The 24,686-nt window shown below is 34.0% G+C and overlaps 2 protein-coding genes across 2 annotated transcripts; both read left to right on the top strand.

The window, feature by feature from the left end:
• The first annotated feature begins 90 nt into the window (after window positions 1-90).
• On the top strand, window positions 91-12,732 carry LOC125058652 (suppressor of fused homolog). The gene is made up of 12 exons (XM_047662769.1): window positions 91-358; window positions 544-646; window positions 876-968; window positions 1,724-1,902; window positions 2,231-2,373; window positions 4,374-4,459; window positions 6,504-6,630; window positions 7,681-7,777; window positions 8,875-8,951; window positions 9,812-9,903; window positions 10,550-10,682; window positions 12,510-12,732. The coding sequence occupies exons 1-12, from the start codon at window positions 238-240 to the stop codon at window positions 12,702-12,704; spliced, it is 1,446 nt and encodes a 481-aa protein (XP_047518725.1). The 5' UTR covers window positions 91-237; the 3' UTR covers window positions 12,705-12,732.
• A 1,205-nt stretch (window positions 12,733-13,937) lies between these two features.
• On the top strand, window positions 13,938-20,537 carry LOC125058925. Its single transcript, XM_047663065.1, has 9 exons — window positions 13,938-14,198; window positions 14,423-14,609; window positions 15,406-15,474; window positions 15,553-15,670; window positions 15,933-15,974; window positions 17,220-17,389; window positions 18,509-18,613; window positions 19,347-19,541; window positions 20,196-20,537. Exons 1-9 carry the CDS (start codon window positions 14,125-14,127, stop codon window positions 20,526-20,528), a joined length of 1,293 nt encoding a protein of 430 aa, XP_047519021.1. The 5' UTR covers window positions 13,938-14,124; the 3' UTR covers window positions 20,529-20,537.
• The last annotated feature ends 4,149 nt before the right edge of the window (window positions 20,538-24,686 follow it).

Here is a 24,686-nt window from a genome sequence, read left to right as displayed (position 1 = left end):
AGTTAAAATTTGCTTTTGAAAAGTCAGAATATGTCACTGATAAGAATTAAGAAATGTCAGTGATATTCATTGTTAAGTTGACATTGACAGAGAGTAGAACAGAGAACTGGAAATCATATTTTGAAAATGGCCGAATGCTAGGATATCCGAAATATGGGTATTGTCAACGTATGTTTATATTGTTCCGTTAAATAGTTGTGATATTTTAATGTTATCTAAAAAAAAACATTGGCAAAGATGTCCGGAAGTGGGACAAACGTGGATGGGGTTGTGAGAAACAGTGCCCTAGCTTTTGTTGCGCCTACGCAGCCACAAACTAACAGTTCACAAGGGTCGCAGGATCAGATGGATCCGTCAGGTAAATCATTTCGATTTATAGTAGCGACATCATTATACAAATAAGTATTTTGGTAAAATAGAGTTTTCAAGTTTTCATACCTTCTTAATACTTTTAAAATGGTCAGATTGAGTTTTTTGAACTTAACTAGAAGAAATTAGATATAAGAATTAAAAAAAAAAACTACATTGTATATAAATTTACAGATAGATTGATGCCAGCTGGTTTAAAAGCCTTATATGAAGCATGCTCCAAGATATATCCAGATCAACCAAACCCATTGCAAGTGACAACAAGACTGAAATACTGGTAAGACAAAATTTTTGTATCCATGTAAATGTAAGATTTATAGACAAGTTGTAAGTGTTATGTATGGTTTTTCTCAGATGTCAATGACAGAGATTGGGACATAATTCTCCTAATATTATTATACTCTAAATCTGATTTAGCTGGAATAAATAAATATTTTGTTAAAACTACCCTAATATCTAGCCAGTATAATATTTAACATATAAATAATAATAATCCATGATAACAGGCTTGGTGGCCAAGATCCTCTTGACTATATCAGCATGTACTGGAATCCAGGAATACCAGAAGAAAGCATACCTCCACATTGGCATTATGTAAGGTGAGACAGACGGAAAAGATTCAAAGTCAAGACTAGACTAAGTATAACTCTTGTATGTCAAATCCTCATCATTTTTGACAAATGGGAGTCCTATTTAGTGTGAAGTCTCAATCTCTATTGTCATCCAATAGAAGGGGTAAAATTAGCTTCTTTAAGTGTCAAGTTATGATGATAACTTTTTGTTTTAGATTTAGTTTGTTTTTGATTTCCATCATAGATTGCCATATTGCCATCATAGATTGAATAAATTAGAAAAAGGATGCATTTAATATATTTTTTTGCAAATTATTTGTTTATTTATTTAAACTTTGTTAGCTTATACAAAAACATACATATAAAAATACAGGTTATATAAGTTATTAGGCAATTGGCGGCTTTATCGATTTCTTCCAGGCAACCTTGCAATTACTAGAACTGTGCTACTTTTTCACTGTCAAGTTTAATGTTTTATTATTCAAAATAGATTTGTAAAAACCTATAGTTGTATCAGCCGATGGCATTGTTATTAAGTACCTATACTTTTACCCGCCGGGAACTGATTTTGGTCAATATAACCGTTATTTTGTCCTAACAGATGTTGTCGTAAACGGTTTTGCATGTATTTTGTATTGAGAACTTATTAACTATAATAAAACATAATTTAAAGAGTGAGTTAGAATGTCCTTTACCAAGTGTTTTTCTTTGAAAATCAAGCGGTTACATCATATTTTGTAATATGCGATCAAAATTTTACATTTAATTAAAAATCTCTACAGTTTTGGTGTTTCTGATCTTCATGGAGATGGTCGTGTCCATCCAATGCCAGAGCGAGGGGACAAATGGTCTGGTTACGGCTTGGAATTGACATTGAGGTTGGCGTCTGATAGAAGTCAGTCCCCTCCAGTGTGGCCCGCTGCATTGCTACAGGCACTTGCTAGATATATATTTACTACTGGTAAGATTTAACTCATTAGATAATTGAATTTTATATAGTTGAAGCGTTCAAGTATTACGTAACGAATTTTGGGAGGGGGGGGGGGGGTCATTTTGTAAAACGTTACTATGCGGGGCGGGGATTACAGGTTATTGTTAATATTATTTTCGACTTACACCACATAATAGTAACTGAAGAGTCACTAGGCGGTCACGAAACGTTTTACTATACTACAGTACTGTACTTGGGTACTGAAAAACGTTACGGCGAGTTACATGGTGGTGGGGGGTCAATAATCTCCAAAAATTGCGTTACGTTTACATACAGCTATAATCTCATATATTTGTAGGCAACAAATTCTGCGCCGGCGATCACATATCATGGCACGCGGCGCTTGATGGGTCACAGTCGCGGGTCAGACATTTGCTTGTCGCTGAAGATCCACAGTTACACACAGTCAACACACCACATGGGGATGTCATATTTCTACAGGTACCTTCTACTGGCCTGACCTTACTATGTTTTTTTTTTAAGTTATACTTCTTTAGGCGCGTTATGAAAAATTGATGAGAGTAAAATTTTACGATGCGCGCGCACCGTGACACAAAATTATCAGTATGAAGTTGCCCGCTAACGAATTTGAAACCAGCCGGGCGCCGAGCGTGCGCGAGCGAGATGGGAATAAGACAATCTACCAGTAAAAAGAAATAGAATATGCGTGAAGTTAGCAGCTATGCCAAGAATTTTAAATGACCATAATGACCTTTGTAGTACCTTTTAAACAAATAAAGGAGATTTTCACAAAGACCTATTGTTACTTAGTTAAGAGGTTATGAAACCTAGTTATTAAATTGAATGAATAATATAATAAAATAATAAATAATTATTATCATTAATATTAATCATTTAATATTTAAAAAAAAAAAAAGAAAGCCAAAGAAGTATAACTTCTTACGCGCGTACATAAGTACACGCACCCTTTTTTTATTAGACAATTCACACCAATTGACCTAGTCCCATGCTAAGCTGGTGAAGCTTGTGTTATGGGTACTAGGCAACGGATATACATACATATTATAGATAGATAGACATATAAATACATATTTAAACACCCAAGACCTAAGCACAACAACAAATGCTCATCACATCGATGTTTGTCTCAGCCGGGGATCGAACCCGGGACCCATGGATTCGCAGGTGTATTAACCACTAGACCAATGAGCCGTCAAACTATGTAACCCGATAGTTCTATGAATAATAGCGCTGATGACCTTCGGAACTTTCTAGAATAGAAAACGCACAATGTTAATACTCGGAACAAACGCAGGCTGCAATTTCTTTAGACTATCTAAAGTTAGTAATTTTTTTTTGGGAAAAGGGATATTCTTCTTTAATAAAACCCCAGAGGCTCTTTTATCTCTGCCTTTTAATAAAGTTAAGAAATGTATTAAAGAAAAGCTGTGTAAAAAGGCTTACTATAAAGTCAACGATTATCTAGTTGATAAAACGGCCTGGGACTAGTGCTAGACAGGCTACTTCTAATTAATTTGCGATATTTGTTTTAAAATAAGTGTCGATTGATGATTTGCTTTTTTAAAAGAGTACTGGAAATAGTAGGCAGTGATGCCAGCTAAAGAATAAAATAATTAAAGTTAATTCGATATATTGTTCGTGATATTGAAATATTTGTTATTTTTGTATTAGGTCGCTTGAGTAAGTAAATATTTAGATTTACCTTTTTGTAGGTAAAACATATAACATGTTTTTTTATTGCCCTCAAATAAGTCAAATTTGTCCCTTTTTTGGTGGAGAACTTTTTTAGTAGCAACACTTATGAAATGTCAGAATTCTACGGAATGAAAAATCAGAGTATTAATATTTCTTAATTTTAGTTGCACCAATGGAGTTTCTATGTTCCTTTAACATTCGCTCTAAGAAAGAAAACAACGTGAGGAAACCGGTCTTAGACACAAATATTGGCGTGTGTAAAAAGCTGATCACCAGAAAAATTATCACGGAACATACAGAATTCCGAGGCTCAGACCTCAAAAGGTTGTAGGGCTAATTTTGAGTGCGAAATTGTATTTTTACACGCTTTATATTAGCTTCACCTGTATGTATGTATGTAACCGACTCCTTCGGACTCGATTTTGACCCACTTTTAACGGACAGATTTAATTCAAACTCTGCGCACCTGTCAAAAATCGATGACAATGCAATAATCCGAAAAAAAAATGAAAAAAAAAATTAACTAAAAAATAAATAATAGTTTAAAAAAACTAAAAAACACGCTTTTAAAGCACATCAAACTAAAAAGTGAAAAATAATTCCTAATTTAGGCTGAAAATGGTAATGAACAAAAAATACTGGTATTATTGTGATAAAGCGTGGGGCGCTCTGTGCCATATTTTTCGTCTATCGAGCAACCCAATTTTTTTTTAACTTTTTTTTTTTTTTTTTGGTTTAATTTCTAAGAGAAATGGTTTTTAAAGATGGTTGGATGTACAACGAGAGAGTTGAGAGCGGCCCAGCGTGGTTCCGGGTTCGAAGTTTTGAAGTTAATAAGTGAAGATCCCAGGTAAGACACAATGTATGAATTTAATACACAAAACTTAAGTTAAATAGTTTTATTTATTTATTTACACTTCGTTGCAAATAAAAGAAACACAATACATAAAAAAATGTGCGTGTACTAGTGTACACACGTTAGAAGTGAAACTTCTTTATGACCTTATTTTTCGAAAAATTATCTATACGCAACTAACTTTACAGAAATTGGTTAAATAAAGTTAAGTTAGATAAAGTTTAACAAAAGGCTTTTAATATCACAGACTTGAATACAAATAATACAATTATTTCATTTTACCTTATTACCACTAAGATTATTACAGAATTTCATAAATTGTAATATAATTTTTAGTATCATTGTTATCGTTATTATACATTTTTGTTATTAATGGTTTAGAATCTCTTTGAATCAACCGTGGTAGGGACAAGAAAAAGCCGAGCGTAACGGTCAAATGTGACGCGTAACCGAAACATGTGACGCGTAACGGAAAAATGTAACGCGTAACGAAAAAAATTTACACTAAATTTTTTTCCAACCCCGATAAAGAAGTTTCACTTCAATAATAAATAATGTGACGGTAAATTTTTTTCCAACGCCGATAAAGAAGTTTGACTTCAAAAAGGAACATGGCGCGTAACCGAAAAACGTGACGCGTAACGAAAAAATGTTACACAAAATTTTTTTCCAACCCCGATAAAGAAGTTTCACTTCAAAAAGAAACATGATGCGTGCGAGAAGTGCAGAATCCTTAATGTAAAGTAATACCAAAAAAAAAATTAATAACAAACTAAAAACTTAAAAGCTAATCTTACAAATACATGAACAGCGAATAGTGATGCAAAATGAAACATAAGAATTATACAAGTCACGATTGATGAGGATAGGATAAGGTTAAGAAATGATTATACAGAAGAGTTTTAAAAGATGACAGAGAGGTAGGCAATCGTACGGAGTCGGGCAGCGTATTCCACAACTTAATGGCGGATATCGTAATTGCCTAAGAAGGATGAAGTGTGGGATGGAATTTCCAATAAACATCTGTTAGAAGAGCGTAACATATAGTTAGAAGGACCTAAGAATTTTTAGTTTTAGTTTTATTGAGGGATTTTAGCTATCAGACCCGAGTCTATATGGTCCCGGCGTGGTGCGAATCTTCCTAATGTATCTGCTTACAAATCACTGCGATGACGTCATATCCGGAAACGTGATGAAGTATTTCCTTCTGAGCACATATAAAGGACTTGAGCCAGTCAGTGGGTAGGGAGCGTTCAAGTATTACGTCACGAAACTTTTGGAGATTACACCCCAATGTAGCGCGCCGTAACGTTTTTCTGTACTCAAGTATAGTAAAACTTTTCGTGACCAGTGACTCTATATACCTAAAAGTTACCATGTGGTAAAGTACTGGAAAGTCGAAAATAATATTAACAACTAGCTGGCCTGGCGAACATCGTACCGCCTAACAGTCGATTCTTTATTTTTTTTTTTAATACTTATTCTGCTATTCGGGACACCGGTCTAGCTAAGATAAAAAAAAAGAAAGTTGATAAGACAACAAATACATTATGTCAAAAAATAAAAATTTACCTTCCCGGAACTCCTCCACTAACACTTGAACTTTATGATATGGTATTAAAGTTCAAATCGCCTTTAAATATTATTAGGAATATTTTGTATGTGAATATAGAAAAGTGTTGTTTTTAGAATTTTTCCACTATTTTTTTTTTAATTTTTCTCTCCATAAGAACCATCCTCGTACTTCAAGGAATATTATAAAAAAAGAATCAGACAAATCGGTCAAGCCGATTTTCATATTATGTCGTGACAACGGAAAACGGGTTTCATTTTTATATATATAGATAACGCGTAATTCAATCCCCGCCCCGCCAACGTTTTACAAAAGGCCCCCCCCCCCAAATTCGTTACGTAATACTTGAACGCTTCCTAGACTGGTTGAGGAACTACCGTCACGTGTTTTGAGATTAGTTCTGTTTAGGCGTCGCTGGTTAAAAAGTTCCTTTCTAGAAGTAGGGTAATGAAAAGTTGATTTCAGATGTGGTGGTGAATGGCTTGTGACTCGCGTATCAAGAAGACGTTCAGCGCGTTTGGGCATTTGTAATCGTCAATTGGTCCATTTGGCCGGAGTGTCTGCGAGGGTTAACTGGCAGAAGTATTGTATGGTAAGCAAAATATGATAGACTGTTTTAGAAGTGAAAGTTCTTTAAGCGGATGAGGGTAAAAAATTTTGGGAACGTCACGAAAATGTGCAGCGTTTTTATCGAAGAAAAGGGAGAGAGCGATTGAGACCGATAGAAATCCGACAATCTATTTTTGAAAAATAAAATTTCGCAAAGATAATTTATAAAATACTAGTGGACCCGACAGACGTTGTTCTGCATAATATTTCAAGCGATTAGTAAAGCAAAATATGAAAGTACCGACTGCGGCGCCATCTGTCGGGCTGATTTGTGAATCTAAACCATTCCCAGATCCCCTTGAACACAAACAAAAAATTTCATCAAAATCGGTCCAGTCGTTTGAGAGAAGTTCAGTGACATACACACTCACAGAAGAATTATATATATAAAGATTAGTATTTTATAATTTATTGAAATCTCAAATGAATTGTAAATTAAAATGCCACTTGTTTTTATTAATTTATAATTTGTATTAATTTTCGACACTTTTAATATTTTAATGACAATTAAATTTATTAAATCCTAACATATCTTCCCTTTTCCCTCCCTCTAAGTCTAGGAAATCTAAAGTTTTAGATTTGAATAAATATAAACAAGACTTAAAAATTATTTGCCAAAGAAGTTTCACCTCTGACATGTGTACTTTGTACGCACGCACTTTTTTAAATCAATTTTGCTACTTAAAGCAACTGTACTTCTTACTTCTGCCTTGTTAAATGGGCGTGATTTGAATGATGTTTTAATTAGAAAGAATATTTATTGAACATTTTTTTTTACGGCTCTGGCACGATTTGTGCATTAGCCAGCGTCAAGTATAGGATTTTTTATAATTCGTGCTTTTCTTTAGAAATTCGACCGTGTCCTCCATGTACGGTTTAGGCACTCGCCCGGTACCGTACAACCCTCCCAAAGGCCGAGAACAAATTTAAATTAAAACTTGCCCCGATCCGGGAATCGAACCCGGTACCCCTCACCTAGCTGCCACTTAATAAGACCGCTAGGCTATGAGGCCCCTTTTATTGAACTTTTCAGAGCGAAGAAGAACAACCGTTGTCCCCAAGTGTTGAGAGGCAGATAAAGGAGACATTACAACGCGGACTATCCTCGATGACGGATAGAGGATCTGAAGGTAATATTTTTATTTACATATAAACATTATTAATACATATATCTTTTTGGTAGACAGGAATAAAAATAAAAAACTTTGTACTGTTGATTTTATATTTTTATGCAAACTTGTTCAACAATGAAAATTTAGTAAACAAAATTATAATTTTAAACAATCAACGTAGTTGTCATCTCCGAAATTTAGGTATATCCAAAAATATATTACAACGTAAACTCTTTATAACGACATTCTCTGTAACGCAAAAATAGTTACATTTGTTTGGTTTAACCAAACCCCATACGTTAATTATCTCTTTATAACGCAAAGCCCAGTCTCTATAACGAAGAAATGTTGTCATATTTAGACATCAACAACATACTTAAGCGTAATTGTTTTTATAATCAGCTTACGAAACTAACTTTTTGTGGTGCCAAAATATCTAAGACACCTGAGCTCATAAACAGCCTTCTCGCCTTTGTTATTGTTAATTGCATTAACACGTGTGCCATTATTCTTAGATTACATTGCATGTAGGAAATTTTGGTCTCAGTTACTAAACGCACCACCGTCACCTATCGTGTACTGAACCTGTCAAGATGGCCAGTAAAAGAAAAGCGTTATGTTTTATATGTGTTTAGAATAATTTACCCATTGATAGTTATAAAATTAGAAATTATTGTAGGTAATTGGTTAAATTTGGTTGTTTTTTTCACTTCCCTCTATATAACGAAACCTCTCTATAACGAAAAAACTGCTAGGTTCCTTGAAATACGTCATAAAGAGTTTACACTGTATATGTTACAAAACAATAATATTAGAAAATGGGTAAAATAAATTTTTATACGCTTTCACAGATCACAAATCATTATTCATACAATATCCCAATGGTAATAGAATAGGGAAATGTCAAACAAATTATATTTTTAATCTGTTCTTATTTTAAACGTTCATATTCAGTTTTTTTTTTAATATATTAGATCATAATACGTATTGTAAAAATTATGATAGTGATAAGGTTTTACACTTTAAATCAATTCAGAATAAATGATCATAGTACCGTCAGAGCCATCTCTTGACAAAAAATTTTTAATAATGGATACTAAAAAAACGTTTTTCAGGTCACAATATGTCAACGGATAGCTTCGAAATGTCCAGTATGGAGCGAGCGTTGCCACAAATACCAAATATAGTTCAGGTAGCTAGATATATGTACCAATTATTAAAAGGCCGGAAACGCACTCGCGAGCCCTCTGGCATTACATGTCCATAGGCGGCGTATATCACTTAACATCAGGTATCCTCCTGCCCGTTTGCTCTATAAAAAATATTATTTTCATATAAAATTCTACATATTTTTCTATGTGGGAGCGTTCACGTATTACGTAACGCAATTTTTGGAGATTCATGACCCCTCCCCCCATGTAACGCGCCGTAACATTTTTCTGTACCCAATAGTAAAACGTTTCGTGACCTACTCTTTATACCTAAAAGTGACCATTATGTGGTGTAAAGTACTGGAAAGTCGAAAATAATATTAACAATAACGCGTAATTCAATCCCCGCCCCGCATCGTAACGTTTTACAAAAAAGACCCTCCAAAATTCGTTACGTAATACTTGAACGTTCCATGTTCCAATATTACCAGTGGTACAAGCTTTTAAGGTCTTGACCTCAGATATTTGTTTCGCGATCATTTCTCTAATAGGCAATTAGGTGATCAGCCTTTTGTGACTGACAACGCCGTCCACTTTTTAAGTCTATGGCACGCCATTTCCTCTAGATATTTCTCTTCACAGTACAAGCGAGTGTTAAATGCGTACATAGAAAGTCTATAAGTGCATTTTTTTACCTTTGTCTGTGGTCTTCGTAATTATTTTCGCCACAGCCTCTGTTTTTTATTTACGTCATTAAAAAAAAAATTATGAATGGACAGTACTATTAAGCAGTTTCTTCTACAAATCCTTATTCTATATAATCTGTACCATTTTTTTTCTTTTTTAGTCTTTGTTCTAGGGTGCCAGGAAGGTAATTCTGTACTGTAGGTTTTTTTTTCAGGAATCGTGGCGGGAGGACAGCATAGAATATTTGGAGGGAGTACATCTCATGTTGAATAGTGAAGGTGCTAGTCTTCTACCGCTTGCTATTGAGTGAGTATTCTTTTATGCGTTAGAGGTATTTATTTAACCTGATGTATTGCGCCATTTATAAGGCACTAGCTACAGACTATCTTAAGACATAGTATGTCTGAAAACACAGAAGATAAAGACAAAAAAAAACAAAAATTAATAATAATAATTTAATTTTATTACGTTACCGTGTATGTTAAAATAGCATAAATTTTGGGTGCGGCCAACATCTAACTTTCATAAATTTTTAATTTTATTATTTAGACAAAAATTGTTTTTATTTTTTTATGATACAGCATTCAAAAATATGTACATACAACCCTTAACTTTCACCCCTCTGCAAACTCAGGTTTATATAGAGAAAAATTCACAGAACAACCTAAAAAGTTAGTTTATGCCTCATATAAATTGCAGAAAATCGTTTAGAACCTACTTTTATATAAACACTTTAGGGTGTAGACCAGTGTATCCCAATATGGGCCCACGCCTCACAGTTCGGCAATTTAATTCTTCATTTCAATTTGTTCAGTTCAGTATATTTTTTGAAAATTTACTTACATTTCGTTAACAATTTACTAGTGATTTCTTCCTAAAACCTATCATTTAAGTTTCTTTTGTATCTTACATAGGGTAAGAATTTTAAAATCAATAAATGTACAAATTTTAGCGGTCGCGTGCGCCATTCGTCGCACTTCACATGGCGTCAAGGAGCCCGTTCAGTGACAGTTCTACCGCCGTCAGTGGGCGGGGCTTTTGTCACACCAAGAAGACCGTATGCTGTCAGCGGTTCTTGGCTTCAGGTTAGTAGTATTATCGAGGGCGTAGAACGGACGAGGAGAATGAGCAACTCTCCAGCACTGTATTATAGGCCCATTAAAAATATATAAAACCTGCTCTGTGGTTGCTAAATTAACTATGATTATGGCAACACTAAGTACATGCAAATTGTCATGACATTTGACACATAGAGTCAATTCTGGATTTCTTTCCGACAAATCGTTATATTGTAAATTACTTGTATAGTCCTTTTCATGAAAGAAGTCCCCCAGACGCGGCGCTGCAATCGCATGACGTAATGTTGCCATTTATGAGTAAAAAATTTACCTATTTTATTTACATTTAGCAGATGTAATTTCTCAAATAATATTATTTTCTGCATACTTCGATGAAAATATTTCTGTTATGTAAAAAGTATATTTTTAGTTACTTATATTAGCTGTGTTCTACCTACTTACAAGGAAAAGATGAGAAAATAGGGTAAAGAAAAGCAATACAATTTTTTATTCAGTTTTATTGCATAATTGTTGGGTTACAATTTTTTTCGAAGTACACGCCGCTGTTATACCTTCGTTTGTAATTCTTGTTACAGTTTTCTCTGACACATCTGCAATTAAATTATGAACAATTAAAAATAATAATAACTTTAAGTTTATAATGCTTATGTAATATGTAATATATGTTTTAATTTCAGTTACCTAGTTTCATCACGTTATGTATTTGTTAAATTTTGTCGCAAAAACGAATTTATATCATAAAAGTCCCATCAATACAGCAAAAAAATATTAAATGGCAACTCTAAAAAGTACCTGTTTTGGCGGCAATTCTCTTCCGAACATTGTTTAGTTGTATTAAAACACCTTGATTCTTATGTTCCGCTTCACAGAACTCTTTCACCTTTAATATCATTTCTCGAGCCGAACTTTTTACAACTTTTGGCATTGTAATCAATATTTAAAATGCACTAAGCTAGTTAAAAATTCACAAAAATCTACCACAACAAACGAACTTGATAACATCGACGAATGACAACATTGCCGACCTGTCACATTTAGTTCCAAAAATATCCGCGGGACTTCTTTCATGAAAAGCACTATACATGCAAATTGTCATGACATTTGACACATAGAGTCAATTCTGGATTTCTTTCCGACAAGTGATTGTATTGTAAATAACTTTTCTGAACTGGTATCTTTAATATTTTCAAGCGTTGTAACGCATTATAACTGACATTAATAATCTGTCTATCTGGCTGTCATCCCTGTTGTCGTAGATTCGATCTCTAGCTATGCACCAATGGACTTTGTACAAAGGTTTTTTTTTCAGAGCACAGATTATCCTTTGTTAGCCAGTAAGGTTTTCCTACTGTATTTGTGTTCTGTGGTGATATTCTAACCCACATTCCAAATTCAAATCCATAGAGATTAAAAAGATTTTAGTCTGTTTATGGGAAGATTCTTTTATAGTAGATGTGAATAAAATAAAATTAATTACATTATTTTAGCTGTTCCTTGGAAATGTGCTTTTGGCACGAGCGCAGATTATCTTTTGATAGCCAGTAATGTTTTCCTACTATATTCGTGTTCATGGTGATAGAGAAACAATGTTCACATTCCAAATTCAAATATTCAAATCCATAGATATTAAAAAGATGATTTACTCTGTTTAATAATAAAATATTTTTAAAGATGGATGGATCCTTGGAGATGTGCAGCTCATTGATCCCTGATTAATAGAACACATAGTAAATGTCTACCTGAACAAAGAATATGAAATATTAAAAGTTTGAACCTAATCTTAATCAAGAACTTATTATGAGACAATTACTAGATAATACCAATTTGTTTCAGATTCTTATACCAAAGGAACTAGCAGAGGAGATGTCAAAAAAAGTAGCACCACTCGCCAATTTAGCGGAAATGGACTCTGAGACTGATGACGATGAAAACCAAGACGCAACCACAGCACCTACCATTCCCCATACGATATCTTGGCCGAGTTATAAATTAAAAATCTCTGTGTTACCCGATACTGATTTTTTATAAATGTAAAATAAATTAAATATTAAGTGACCTCCAATGTTTTTTATTCCCTGGATACAAGTCATTTTGCCGCGTCCAAAAGTAATCCAAAAGTTATCGATTTACAAACTGAAGTGGAACTTCTTTAAAAGATATAAACGCGAAATTTAAATATTTTGTATAAAATAAAAATATGTATAAAATGTATATTTACTACAAGTTCCCTATTAAAGGACGTAGAGCAGGTGATTATCTCTTCTCAATATCACTTGTTGGTTAAATTTAGAGCTTAAATATTAAATTGTTATTTGTGTACTGTGGCACTCGAAACATCGACTTAAATATATATAATAGTTTCGCGTGTATAAATACTATATAAATGTGGAGATCCCGCGTAATCCAAAGACAATCATAACATTTTGGTCAGTTACATCAAAGATAAAGTGACTTACTTTGTCTTTGGTTACATATAAAGCACAGATTGAAGTAAGATATAATTTTTAAAATCTGTGATAATTTACCTAACATATAGCTATTCTAGTAATTTTTATAAGGACTGAATTTGAGATATTGACTTAATTCTGTAATGCAATGGTTCGTTGAGAAGTCTGTTAGGAGTGACGTTTCAGTTTATGTCTATGTAACTGGCATGCCTCCGGAGCTTTCATCCACTTCTATTGTTGGTGTTTTATAGTTTTATCAATTAAAAGAAAACGCCATTCGTAAGAACGGATGAAAAAGCGTCAAACGCATTAGTGGGTCTGGACTCTACATACCTTAAAACACAATTTCATAAATAACAGTGTTTGCGCGTTGTCGTGTATTTGAACACCCAGATATTTTACGTGCGCAACAATTGATAAGCCAGTCACAGCGTTCGCATTTTGACAAAGTAATCAAAAACTCACTTGTTGTGAATTCATAATTGATGTATTAATAATAATAATCGCCACATTATGCAACCCTGTTTGTTGACAACACTACATGTGTACAGCGAAGGGATCGAAGTCATTGTGCTCTATCCCAGTACGGAAATATGTTAAAAAGTAAAGAATCGTATTAGCGAACATTTTTGATACTTTCACGATGAGACTCAGAAACGACTTAGCGCGAACTATAATAATTCCCGTATGTCAAACTTGGCGATAAGTCTCTTTTTCTGAATCTTAAAATTTCGCGTATTTAATTGTTTTTGGTATAATTCTTACTATCCTAGTCTGTAGTCTGTCATCTATACTCTACATGCTCTGGTCTGTGCTCTATACTCTACAAAGTACAAGCTCTGTGTCTGCAGTGCGAAATATAAATAATAAAATATAAGTCTGCGGGATTAAATATTATCTTAAATTAAAATACTATACACTTTAAAGTTCAAAGTCAATAGTACAATTGTATTACTCTTTAAATTGTCATAGATAATAGCGGAAAATTTTCTGAAAAACAAATGGAAAAATCTAAAAAAAGAGCTCCCAATTTCAATGATCAGGAAAGAAAATTCCTTTTAGCACTCGTAAAGAAGTATGTATAACTAAGTTTTGATGAATCTAGACCCTAGACGCTAATTCGTGAAAGCGCCTTTACAATAGTTGACAATGCCTGCATATTTCACTCATATTTTAAGTAAACATTTTTTATCTGGAAATTGGCTATGTTTATAAAATATCACTCAAATGAGAATTAGGACCTAGGTATTAGTAATTTTTTTTTATAAATATCAAGTTTTTATTGTTACTATATTGCAGATATAAACATGTTATTGAAGCCAAAGGCTCTTCAACTAGTGACATCCACAAAAAGAATGTTGTATGGGCAGCTATATGCAAAGAATATAATAGCTTATGTACCACAGGACCTCGAAGTACTGCTATGCTTAAACATTTCTACTTTAATATTAAGCACCGATCTAGATTGGAAGTATCAATAAGAAATGTGAGTAAAAATTATCCTTTTTATTCATTCATATATATGCTAGCAATTAAATCCTTAATGTCATTGGAAGTCTTAATAAGATTGCCATTGTTTAGCCATTGCCATTATTTAAGAACTAGGATGTATAAGAAGCTTGGTTTTTTATCATCTATTATATTTGATTAAAATAATTTTATGTAAAACTAGATAAATGCAGTGTAAGCTAAAGTTTGTGCTGTACTATGGATATTATGATGTTTACCATAGCTGTATGAAGGTCATATATCTTAATATATATAAATTACGTGTCACGTTGTTTGTCCGCTATGGACTCCTAAACTACTTAACCGGTTTCAATCAAATTTGCATACCGTGTGCAGTTTGAACTAACTTAAAAGATAGGGTGATGTATCTAATGAAAATGTAAGCTACATCTTCATTTATACCCGTAATATTATTTTATTGCAAAATATTTGTTTATTATTTGATAGGCACATTTCTAAAAGCTGTGTTGAAAGTACCAACGTTTCACATAAGCTACGATTTAATGGCATAACCACCAAAAAAGCATGGTGGTCCCCATGACTGGTGTTCTCCTACCGTTTCCCCTGAATAGTTTACTACTATGTAATATAATATACCTTAGCCACAGCAAAGCTTGGCAGAGTCTGCTAGAACTGTATATGTAGATTGATTAATGGATGCAAAATAATTAAGTACTCTGACAATTTAAGAGCCTATTTAATTTTAAATAGATACGTAATAAATTCACCTAGTCTAATCTTAAGTCTGAGAATTATACGAAATAATATTTCAGGAACTAAATGACGCTTCTCTAGGAAGTATTAATAGCAATGATGCTTCGAAAGATGGATGTGATGGAAATGTATGTATAACTTATAGTTTGTTAATGAGACCTTGTTATATCTATCCAAGTAATCAATTTAATTTAAAACTATTTTAGACAGATCAAATAGCATATGTGTTGAAAAATCTAAAGCACGCAAGAATGGCCCAGTATGAGTTGGTTACGGAAAATCCAACGCAGGATTCTGATATAAGAATGGGTAATTCTCATTTTGGTAATATTTTTTTAAATGATAGAGTATTACAATTATTTGTTTGACTTGTAACGGACTAGATATATCCATTACATATTTAATGACAATCAAAGATTTATATAATATAGTTTTAAAATGTGTGTGTGAGATTTCTGTATCTATTTCATGATCACTTTTCTAATTATCAATTAGGTGATCAGTATTCTCTACTTGCCACATGTCTTAAGATATTTTGCTTCACTATGCCAGTAATTAAAAAGGTATTTAAAACTAAATGTTACAGAGTCTGTGGAAATTAATTCAAAGGGATCATCAGATTTTTCTGGTAAGTAAGGGAGCGTTCAAGTATTACGTAACGAATTTTGGGGGGGGGGGGGGGGTCCTTTTGTAAAACGTTACAATGCGGGGTGAGGATTGAATTCCGCGTTATTGTTAATATTATTCGACTTTCCAGTACTTTACAAAACAATTATGGTAACTTTTAGGTATAAAGAGTCACGAAATGTTTTATTATACTTGGTTTCAGTACTGAACTTGGGTACAAAAAACGTTATGGCGCGTTACACGGGGGGAGGGGGGGTCAATAATCTCCAAAAATTGCGTGACGTAATTCTTGAATGCTAGGGATATGGTGAAAGAAAAATTTGAAATCTGTCCAGTTTTGAGCTTATTAATTAAAAACATAAAGGAGCTATCAAGTATTAAGGAAAAAAATCTTGGAGATTTTAACCCCCCTCCCCATGTAACGCATCTTAATGTTTTACAAGATCTACCCTCATATAACAATAATTTAAAAAAGACATGACATTTTATTTACCTGGGTTAACCGATACCGGACACACACTTGGCATTAAGGGAAAAAGTTCTTGGAGATTTTAACCCCCCTCCCCATGTAGCATCGTATTGTTTTACAAGATCTACCCTCAAATGGCAATAATTAAAAAAAGTCATAACATTTTTTTACCTGGGTTAAATAATAAAAAAAGGGTAAAAAAATTAAAAGCTTAGGTTTCCTAGAAAAGCGGTGCCGTTAACTAACGGCCGTCATTTTACAATTGTTAAAAACGGCCGTCGTTACTTTAACGTTACTTTTGAACATAATGCAAAAAAACAATCATTTTCGCTCGTCCAAGTCACGTTTCCACTCATTATATTAATTAAATATGCGCACCGCTACACGCGAAAAACGTTGAAGTAATGTTTATCACCGCTATGACGGCCGTCATGCAAATGACAGCACCGCTATTTAACGTTACGGTGACACTCGACGTTCTATAGAAAACCTACTCCGATGTTATTTATAGACAACGGGTGACATCACATAACGTTACATTACGGCCGTTGGATAACGGCACCGCTTTTTTAGGAAACCTAAGCTTAACCGAAACCTGACGACCGTGACCGACACCCGCTTGGTATTAAGGGAAAAAGTACTTGCAGATTTTAACCCCCCTCCCCATGTAACGTATCGTAACGTTTTACAAGATCTACCCTCAAATGGCAATAATTTAAAAAAGACATGACTTTTTACCTGCTTGGTGTTAATTTATGATACACCTGTATATTGCAGATGACTCGGAGGATGATGAACCGGAGTTGGAGGTTGGCACTGACTTGTGGACGTACTTCGAGAAGGAGTCTGATAGATGGGTCAAGTGTTCCATGTGTGGTCAGCGGCTTAAACAAGACATCGATACGTTATATAAACATCTTAAGGAGGGACATTCTGTTGTTACTGGGGTGAGTTATACATACTTTAAAAATACATATTTAATTCGGAAAAAAAAAAAAAGTGTGTACACGCGTTAGAAGTTATACTTCTTTGGTGTAACAAGATAAAAATCTTTTCAAAAATTGTATCCTACATACGTAGAAAAAACGACGTTAACAATAGAAAAAAGGTATTTCATACATTGAAAGTTTTATCACAAAAAAATTATTTCTACATAAGGGAGCGTTCAAGTATTACGTCACGCAATTTTTGGAATATTAACTCCCCCCTGTAACGCGCCTTAACGTTTTTCTGTACCCAATAGTAAAACGTTTCGTGACCACCCAGTGACTCTTTATACTTAAAAGTTGCCATTATGTTGGTGTAAAGTACTGGAAAGTCGAAAATAATATTAACAATAACGCGTAATTCCATCCCCGCCCCGCAACGTAACGTTTTACAACCCCCCCCCCCCCCCCCAAATTCGTAACGTTCCCTAATTAAAGAAATTGATATTTTTTATTTAAGCATGCAACTTATACATATTGATATTTACTATTTAATTCACGACTATTGGTTGGAGTTCAGAAGACATGTGAGTTACAAGGGGCTTATGATAACTAAAGTATGATACAAATATTATCATAGAAACATTGTCTTAATATCGTACAAATACAGCATCAATCTTAATATATATAAATTACGTGTCACGTTGTTTGTCCGCTATGGACTCCTAAACTATTTAACCGATTTCAATCAAATTTGCACACCGTGTGCAGTTTGAACTAACTTAAAAGATAGGATAGCTTACATCTCAATTTATACCCGAAATATTATTTTATTGCAAATTATTTGTTTTTTATTTGATACAATTCTAACAGATGGCGCTGTGTTGAAAGTACCAACGTTTCACATAAGCTACAATTTAATGGCATAACCACCAAAAAAGCATGGTGGTCCCCATGACTGGTGTTCTCCTACCGTTTCCCTTGAATAGTTTACTACTATGTAATATAACTAAAACCTTAGCCACAGCAACCCGTGGTCGGTCTGCTAGTAGTTTAAAAAAAAGAAATTGTTGACTATAGCTAACTTCAGGGTGTATAATAGTATCAAAAATAAATGTTCATATCTTGATTTACTTTCAGAACAAAGGTGAGAACTATACAGAGGTGATCTATCTAGAAGACCCAATAGAGAGTCAAGAAGAGAGAGTTCTGAAGGAGGTTCAACCAAAGGGGCTGAAAAGACCTGTAAGAGAACTGGTTCTTTACTAAAGTTATTTCAAAATTTTGTTATCATATATAAAGTTTGTGATCGGATCTGCTAAGGGAGCGTTCAAGAATTACGTCACGCAATTTTTGGGGATTCTTGACCCCCCCCCCCATGTAACGCGCCGTAACCTTTTTTTGTACCAACTGATTCTTTATACCTAAAAGTTACCATTATGTGGTGTAAAGTACTGGAAAGTCGTAAATAATATTAACAATAACGCGTAATTCAATCCTCGAGTTGTAATATATAGGACGGCGACGATTAGTTCTCGAGAAATTTATGGACAAACAAACATACATTTCGAAACTAGTCTACGCCAATATTATTTAACCAACAATAAAACACAAATATTTAAATAATAAATTTAATCAATTTTTTTTGAGCGTGTCGTAAAAAGGCCGACAACGCACTCGTGAGCCTGGTATTGAGAATGTTCATAGACGGTATCACTTAACATCCTCATGTTTCCTCCTCCCGTCTCCTGCCCGTTTGCCCCCTGTTCTATATAAAAGAGGCCGGTAACGCACGCGCGTTCTTGTCATTGAGCGTGTCCATTAACATCAGGTTACCCTCCTGCCCGCTTGTCCCCTTCGTTGTATATAAAAAAGGCCGGCAACGCATTCGCGAGCTCTCTGACATTGGAAGTATCCATGGTCCATATCACTTAACATGAGGTTTAGAAACGATTTATTCAATATTATAATATTACAGAGAAACGACGCATCTGAGGTAGAAATCAGCGATTTTGGATTATACGTAACAAGTTTATTGAGAGATCTACCGAGGGATGTGTGTGCGCAGCTGCAATTAAATATAGTTGATTTAATAGTAAAAGCGAAACTAGAAGAAACCGGACCAGATATTAGTATGGAGGTAGATCGTGGAAAAGATCCGATGGAAAATGAGGTAAGTAAGTGATTAGGTATTTCTAATTATTTATTTGTGACTAGAGAACCTATGCCAAAACGCTTCTCTAAGTGTCTATGACGTAGCATGCTTGTAAACAAACTTTACGTGTCAACTGTCACTTTTACATTACACATGTTATTGTTCGATCAAAAACAGTATCCGATAAAATTGAACTCCAAGATTGTATTAGTTACTTCATCGTAGAAAAATCATTATTTTTATATCGAAATATAAAATTAAAACTTTGTTTATTTATAAATTCAATGTTTGTATTATAACGTATTATTAGTATCCATATTATTAGCGCGCCTTCTAGCAATAAAAAGTAATAAAAACTCCATGGTACCAATTTCGCACGAAATTCTAAATCAAAAATAATTACAAGATCTTTTATAGTCTGTCTACGGATTAGCATTTGGTAGGAAATTATTATAGTATTCAGTACAATAAAAACAATACATATATTAATAATTATTTCATAAAAGATTAAAGTACTTTCTGTCTCTTTTCATCATACCGTAAACAGAATTTGATAGAAAGAGACGAACATTTTTTAAAGTGAACAAATCCAACGTATTATTGAAATCATATCTATAAGTGTACGATAGTCGTGATCACTAGTGCATATCTAAATTCTATCCTTTTTTTCAGAACCAACAAAACGCCAAAACAACCAACCAACCAGAAAACCGAGAAATATCAACGGAAAGCCAAAAAGAAATGCATAAAAAAACTAACACAATTCCAAAAAAACGGACGAAGCTAAAAAATGACGCAGCACACGAGAATATAATTGAAAATTTCGGAAAATATGTCGTATGCTTGTTAAAAACTTTCCCGCGAACAGATACCAATACGAAACTTCAGAAGGACATTGTTGATCTCATAATGACAGCTCGGCTACAGACTATGAAAAATAGATTGACAGATAGCACCATAGATAAATTAGGAATCCGACGGGATTTATTTGTAGAAATAAAATAGCGTTCTATATTCAAATTGTTTTATTTAATGCTTGCTCTGTGTTCGAATAAAATTTGTACAAAACTTCAAAAGGACATTGTTCAGGTAAAATTTCCACATATAAACTATATTCTTACGAAAATCACATAAACATCAAACATATAAAAAAGTGGCAGCTAGGTGAGGGGTACCGGGTTCGATGGCAAGTTTTAATTTAAATTTGTTCTCGGCCTTTGGGATGGTTGTGCGGTACTGCTTAAACTGTACATGGAGGACACGGTCGAATTTTTAAAGACAAGCACGAATTATAAAAAATCCTATACTTGACGCTGGCTAATGCACAAATCGTGTCAGAGCCATAAAAAAAAACAAAAACAACGTGTGTGCACTTATGTACACGCGTTAAAAGTTATACCTCTGGTTGGTTTTTTTCGTCTCATTTCACGAAATTACTTTATTTACAAAAAACAGGATATTCATGTAGAAAAACAGAAGAACAGGAGACATTTGAGAAAAACAGGAAATCTTCTGTTAAATCAAACAGTGCAATACAAATAAGAGATCTGGCAACACTGACATTGCACACGTTTTAGACAGTTCGGTAGCGTCAGCAGATTCAACAGCCATGTTGTTGATTATGGATACTGGACCATTTCATTTTTGAATTTTCTTAATATTTTAGTAGGTAGGCGTATTAAATACAAGGTGCGACGAAACATGTTTACATTTGTTATAAAATTGTTTCAAATAAATTTTGCGACAAATTTTTTTTATACGCTCAACAGTTTTTGAGATAGAGTGCGTTTAACTTAATGATAAAATACTTTATTATGGTATTACTCATAAAGTTATAAGTAAAAATGGGTACATAAATTTAAGTTTTTTTTTAGATTTCCCCAAGACCCACGTTTTTTCTCACCTTTTGTATCTCAGGTTTTGTATCACCATACCACCTCGCTCACATGTCACCCCCTATTTGAACAACTTAAATTTTCTAACAATGGGGGGTCGACAAAAATTGTATTTGGCTTGTTTATTATTTGACGTGGTATGTACTAAACAACCGGAATATCTATACAAAAAGCTCCTCTGGCGTAGTAATGCCAACAAGCACAAAGTCAGGAGTTGTACTCAGGATCGGACGGCTTCATTTCGTGGGAGTTTTAAATATAGCGCGACGAAGTGCTGGAATAATATCCCTCCTCCGCTGAAGAGTCTTCAATTAAAGTCGAATTTTAGTCGCAGTTATAAGACACATCTACTAATTCAACAAAAGTCCTACGAAATTTAGTTTTTATCCACCCATAAAACAAAAAATATCTACTTATTTACAATTATTCTTATTTTTAACTTTTAATTTAATTTTATTTATTATACACCGTTACACACGATTTACTCACACTTCTAACTTTAATATTATTATTATTATTTTCTACTTGGTATTATTATTATTTATTTTATTTTATTAGAGGCGCAAACTAGCTGCTGTGGAACTTTTTGCTCCTCAGCATAATGCTGAGCCAGGGCCAATTACAACCACAGTACACACGTCACACACATTGCACACTGGAATCGAACCGAATGGCAAAAGGGAATTTTTTAATTTTTATTGTTTTTGATGTCATATTTTATTTTATTTTTTCTATAAGTATTGTTAAAATAAAAAATATGTAAAATATGTTTATTATGGAACATAAGATACATGTGTATCACTTATTCCACGTCATTAAATTTCAATTTAGTTATTTTGTGTGTTTATGTGTGTGTGTTTTCGTTTGTAATAAATGTTATGTCTTATGTCTATTAATGTTAATAATAATAATAATTAATGTGTTTGCGGACCGTACCTTCTACACAAATTGCACTGTTTTTGGACGCCATGTTGACGCACACATTCAAACGTTTTCGATTGAAAAAAGTATTTTCAGGGCATCTAAGGGCAAACTTTTTTCAGAAAAGGGTGTGCAATACAATTGCCCACGAAATGGTTATAACAACAGATAAGTACAATGGCAGAAACACGATTTTTTAACTACTCGTTAGTGTGCGTGTGTCGGCATTTTGTTAACGCACACATTCAAAAACAATGCCACAGTTTTTGGTGTCGGGGCCTATCTAACGATATAAATCTATGACCAAGGCTCTATAACGCTTAGTCATGGCCATAGACAACTAGTTGTGTTGTCTATTAGAAATGTCCTTTAAAAGTAACGCTCATTTATCAATAAAGCCTCGGCGTAGCTCAATCGATTTTCTATTTAAGCCCCATCCACACGCTTGACAAACAATGGCAAACAGCCAACAGCAAACACGGACGTGGAAAAAAAAAGCGCGGGAAACTTCGTTCATGGTAGACGTATTTTTCACGGTGTTGAATATTTAATTTAATTTTACTAGTTAAAACGCAGAGGATAAGCTGGTAGTTTTAATTTTTGTATTATATGTAATCTTTATATCATATTTGTGTATAGTGTCATCGTGTAGTCGGTAAGTTTTTGTAATTTCTGTAAATATTGTATGAACAAGCCCCCCGATTTAGGTCGGGGGGATGATGGCCTTGTTGGCTTGAATCTCCCTGTGGGATCAAATGTATCTGTTGGTTCACAAGATGAATTTGACAAAATGGATACCGATTGTTCGGTATCATCTCAAACAGGTGAAGGAAGTCGTAAACGAACACGTTATTTGCGCCTTTGTCGGCAATGTACGAAAATTAAGAAAAAGAAAGGTAGTGGTTCTAGCGGTGATTACTGTCAGTGCGAAAGCTTATGCAATGTAGAAGATGAGTCAATTTTAATTAAAAAGGTTACTTCAAAACCTATATCTCAATCCACGTCATCTCCACACTTGCAAAATAATAATAATTCACATAGCACATCCTCTCTACCATCAACATCTTACACGGAAAATTCAAATATCTCTCAAGACTCTAACGCGGGAAATTTAAACAACACCACAACTTCAGTAACCAATACGGACCCCCGTTCGATTGGCCGTACTGAATATGTTTCTACCGATGTTTCCCCTTATTTTATACATGTTCAACGTATTCAAAGTTCACCTGACGACGGGACCATTCTCCATCCAATAACATTTGGCAATTTTTTAAAGCAGAACAAATTTAATAATATTATTCCCGGAAGTGTAAAGCGTATAGGAAGAAACAGGTGCGTAGTTGGCTTTTCCGATTATAAAGACGCCAATAATTTTCTTAACTGCAATCTTTTGGAAACGAAAAAGTTAAAAGCCTTCATTCCCACTTTCAGCGTAACAAGAATGGGTCTAGTTCGCGGGGTCCCTGTAGATTGGAGTGTAGAGGAAGTTCAACAAAATGTATCCGTACCTATAGGCTGCGGCAAAATACTTAAAATAAGACGTTTGAATCGCAAGGTAAAAATTAATGACTCGGTTTCTTGGAAACCCTCTGAATCAGTTGTATTAACATTCGATGGGCAAGTTTTACCAAAAAGGATTTTCATGTGCTATAATGCTCTTCCAGTAGAAATATATATTTATCCTACCATACAATGCTATAATTGCTGCCGTTATGGTCATACCAAAGTTCAATGTCGTTCTAAGACTCCAATATGTTATAACTGTGGAGGTCAACATGCAGGTGTATCATGTGACAGGTCAGATAAAGATCCTCTGTACTGTGTAATGTGTGAAGTCGAAGGGTCCCATTCAGCGATAGATAAGTCATGTCCAGAATTTGTGAGACAGACAGAAATCAAAGTTAAAATGGCTCAGAGCTGCATGTCTTATGCCGAAGCCAGTAAATATTTTTCTTCTATTAAGCCTTCATACGCAGATGCATTAAGTTCAACAATTCCGGAAGTACCAAAACCCGTATATTCTTCCGCAGCGAAGTCTGTATCTCGTAATAATTCTACTAATGCCTCAAATAAAAAGACAATATTCTTAAAACCTCGCTCTCCTCGTAAACCACAACATGGTTATGATCGCGTTGCTCATTATAATGTTTTAAAAGATTTCCAAGTTCCAGAGCCTAAAAATGGCAGTGCTCTGGTTGGACACAAAAATAAAGAAGAAGAAAAATCTGATGTATTAGAAATGATACTAGCATTATTAACTAGTTTAATAAACTCAAACTTATTGAAACCGTCCCACGTTGCCTCTATTAATGAAAAAATTAAATCAGTTAATGTTATTAAAAAT

This window comes from Pieris napi, chromosome 18, assembly GCF_905475465.1.
Source record: "Pieris napi chromosome 18, ilPieNapi1.2, whole genome shotgun sequence".
In the NCBI taxonomy this organism is placed as follows: Eukaryota; Metazoa; Arthropoda; class Insecta; order Lepidoptera; family Pieridae; genus Pieris; species Pieris napi.
This window is presented reverse-complemented; position numbering and strand designations above follow the sequence as displayed.

Excerpts from the sequence above, each read along its gene's own strand:
- LOC125058652 (XM_047662769.1), top strand. The coding sequence starts at position 238 with ATGTCCGGAAGTGGGACAAACGTGGATGGGGTTGTGAGAAACAGTGCC. Across the intron at positions 2,374-4,373 it reads GGGATGTCATATTTCTACAG|ATGGTTGGATGTACAACGAG; the intron begins GTACCTTCTACT and ends TGGTTTTTAAAG. Across the intron at positions 6,631-7,680 it reads ACTGGCAGAAGTATTGTATG|AGCGAAGAAGAACAACCGTT; the intron begins GTAAGCAAAATA and ends TGAACTTTTCAG.
- LOC125058925 (XM_047663065.1), top strand. The coding sequence starts at position 14,125 with ATGGAAAAATCTAAAAAAAGAGCTCCCAATTTCAATGATCAGGAAAGA. Across the intron at positions 15,475-15,552 it reads AAGATGGATGTGATGGAAAT|ACAGATCAAATAGCATATGT; the intron begins GTATGTATAACT and ends AAACTATTTTAG. Across the intron at positions 15,975-17,219 it reads GGGATCATCAGATTTTTCTG|ATGACTCGGAGGATGATGAA; the intron begins GTAAGTAAGGGA and ends TGTATATTGCAG.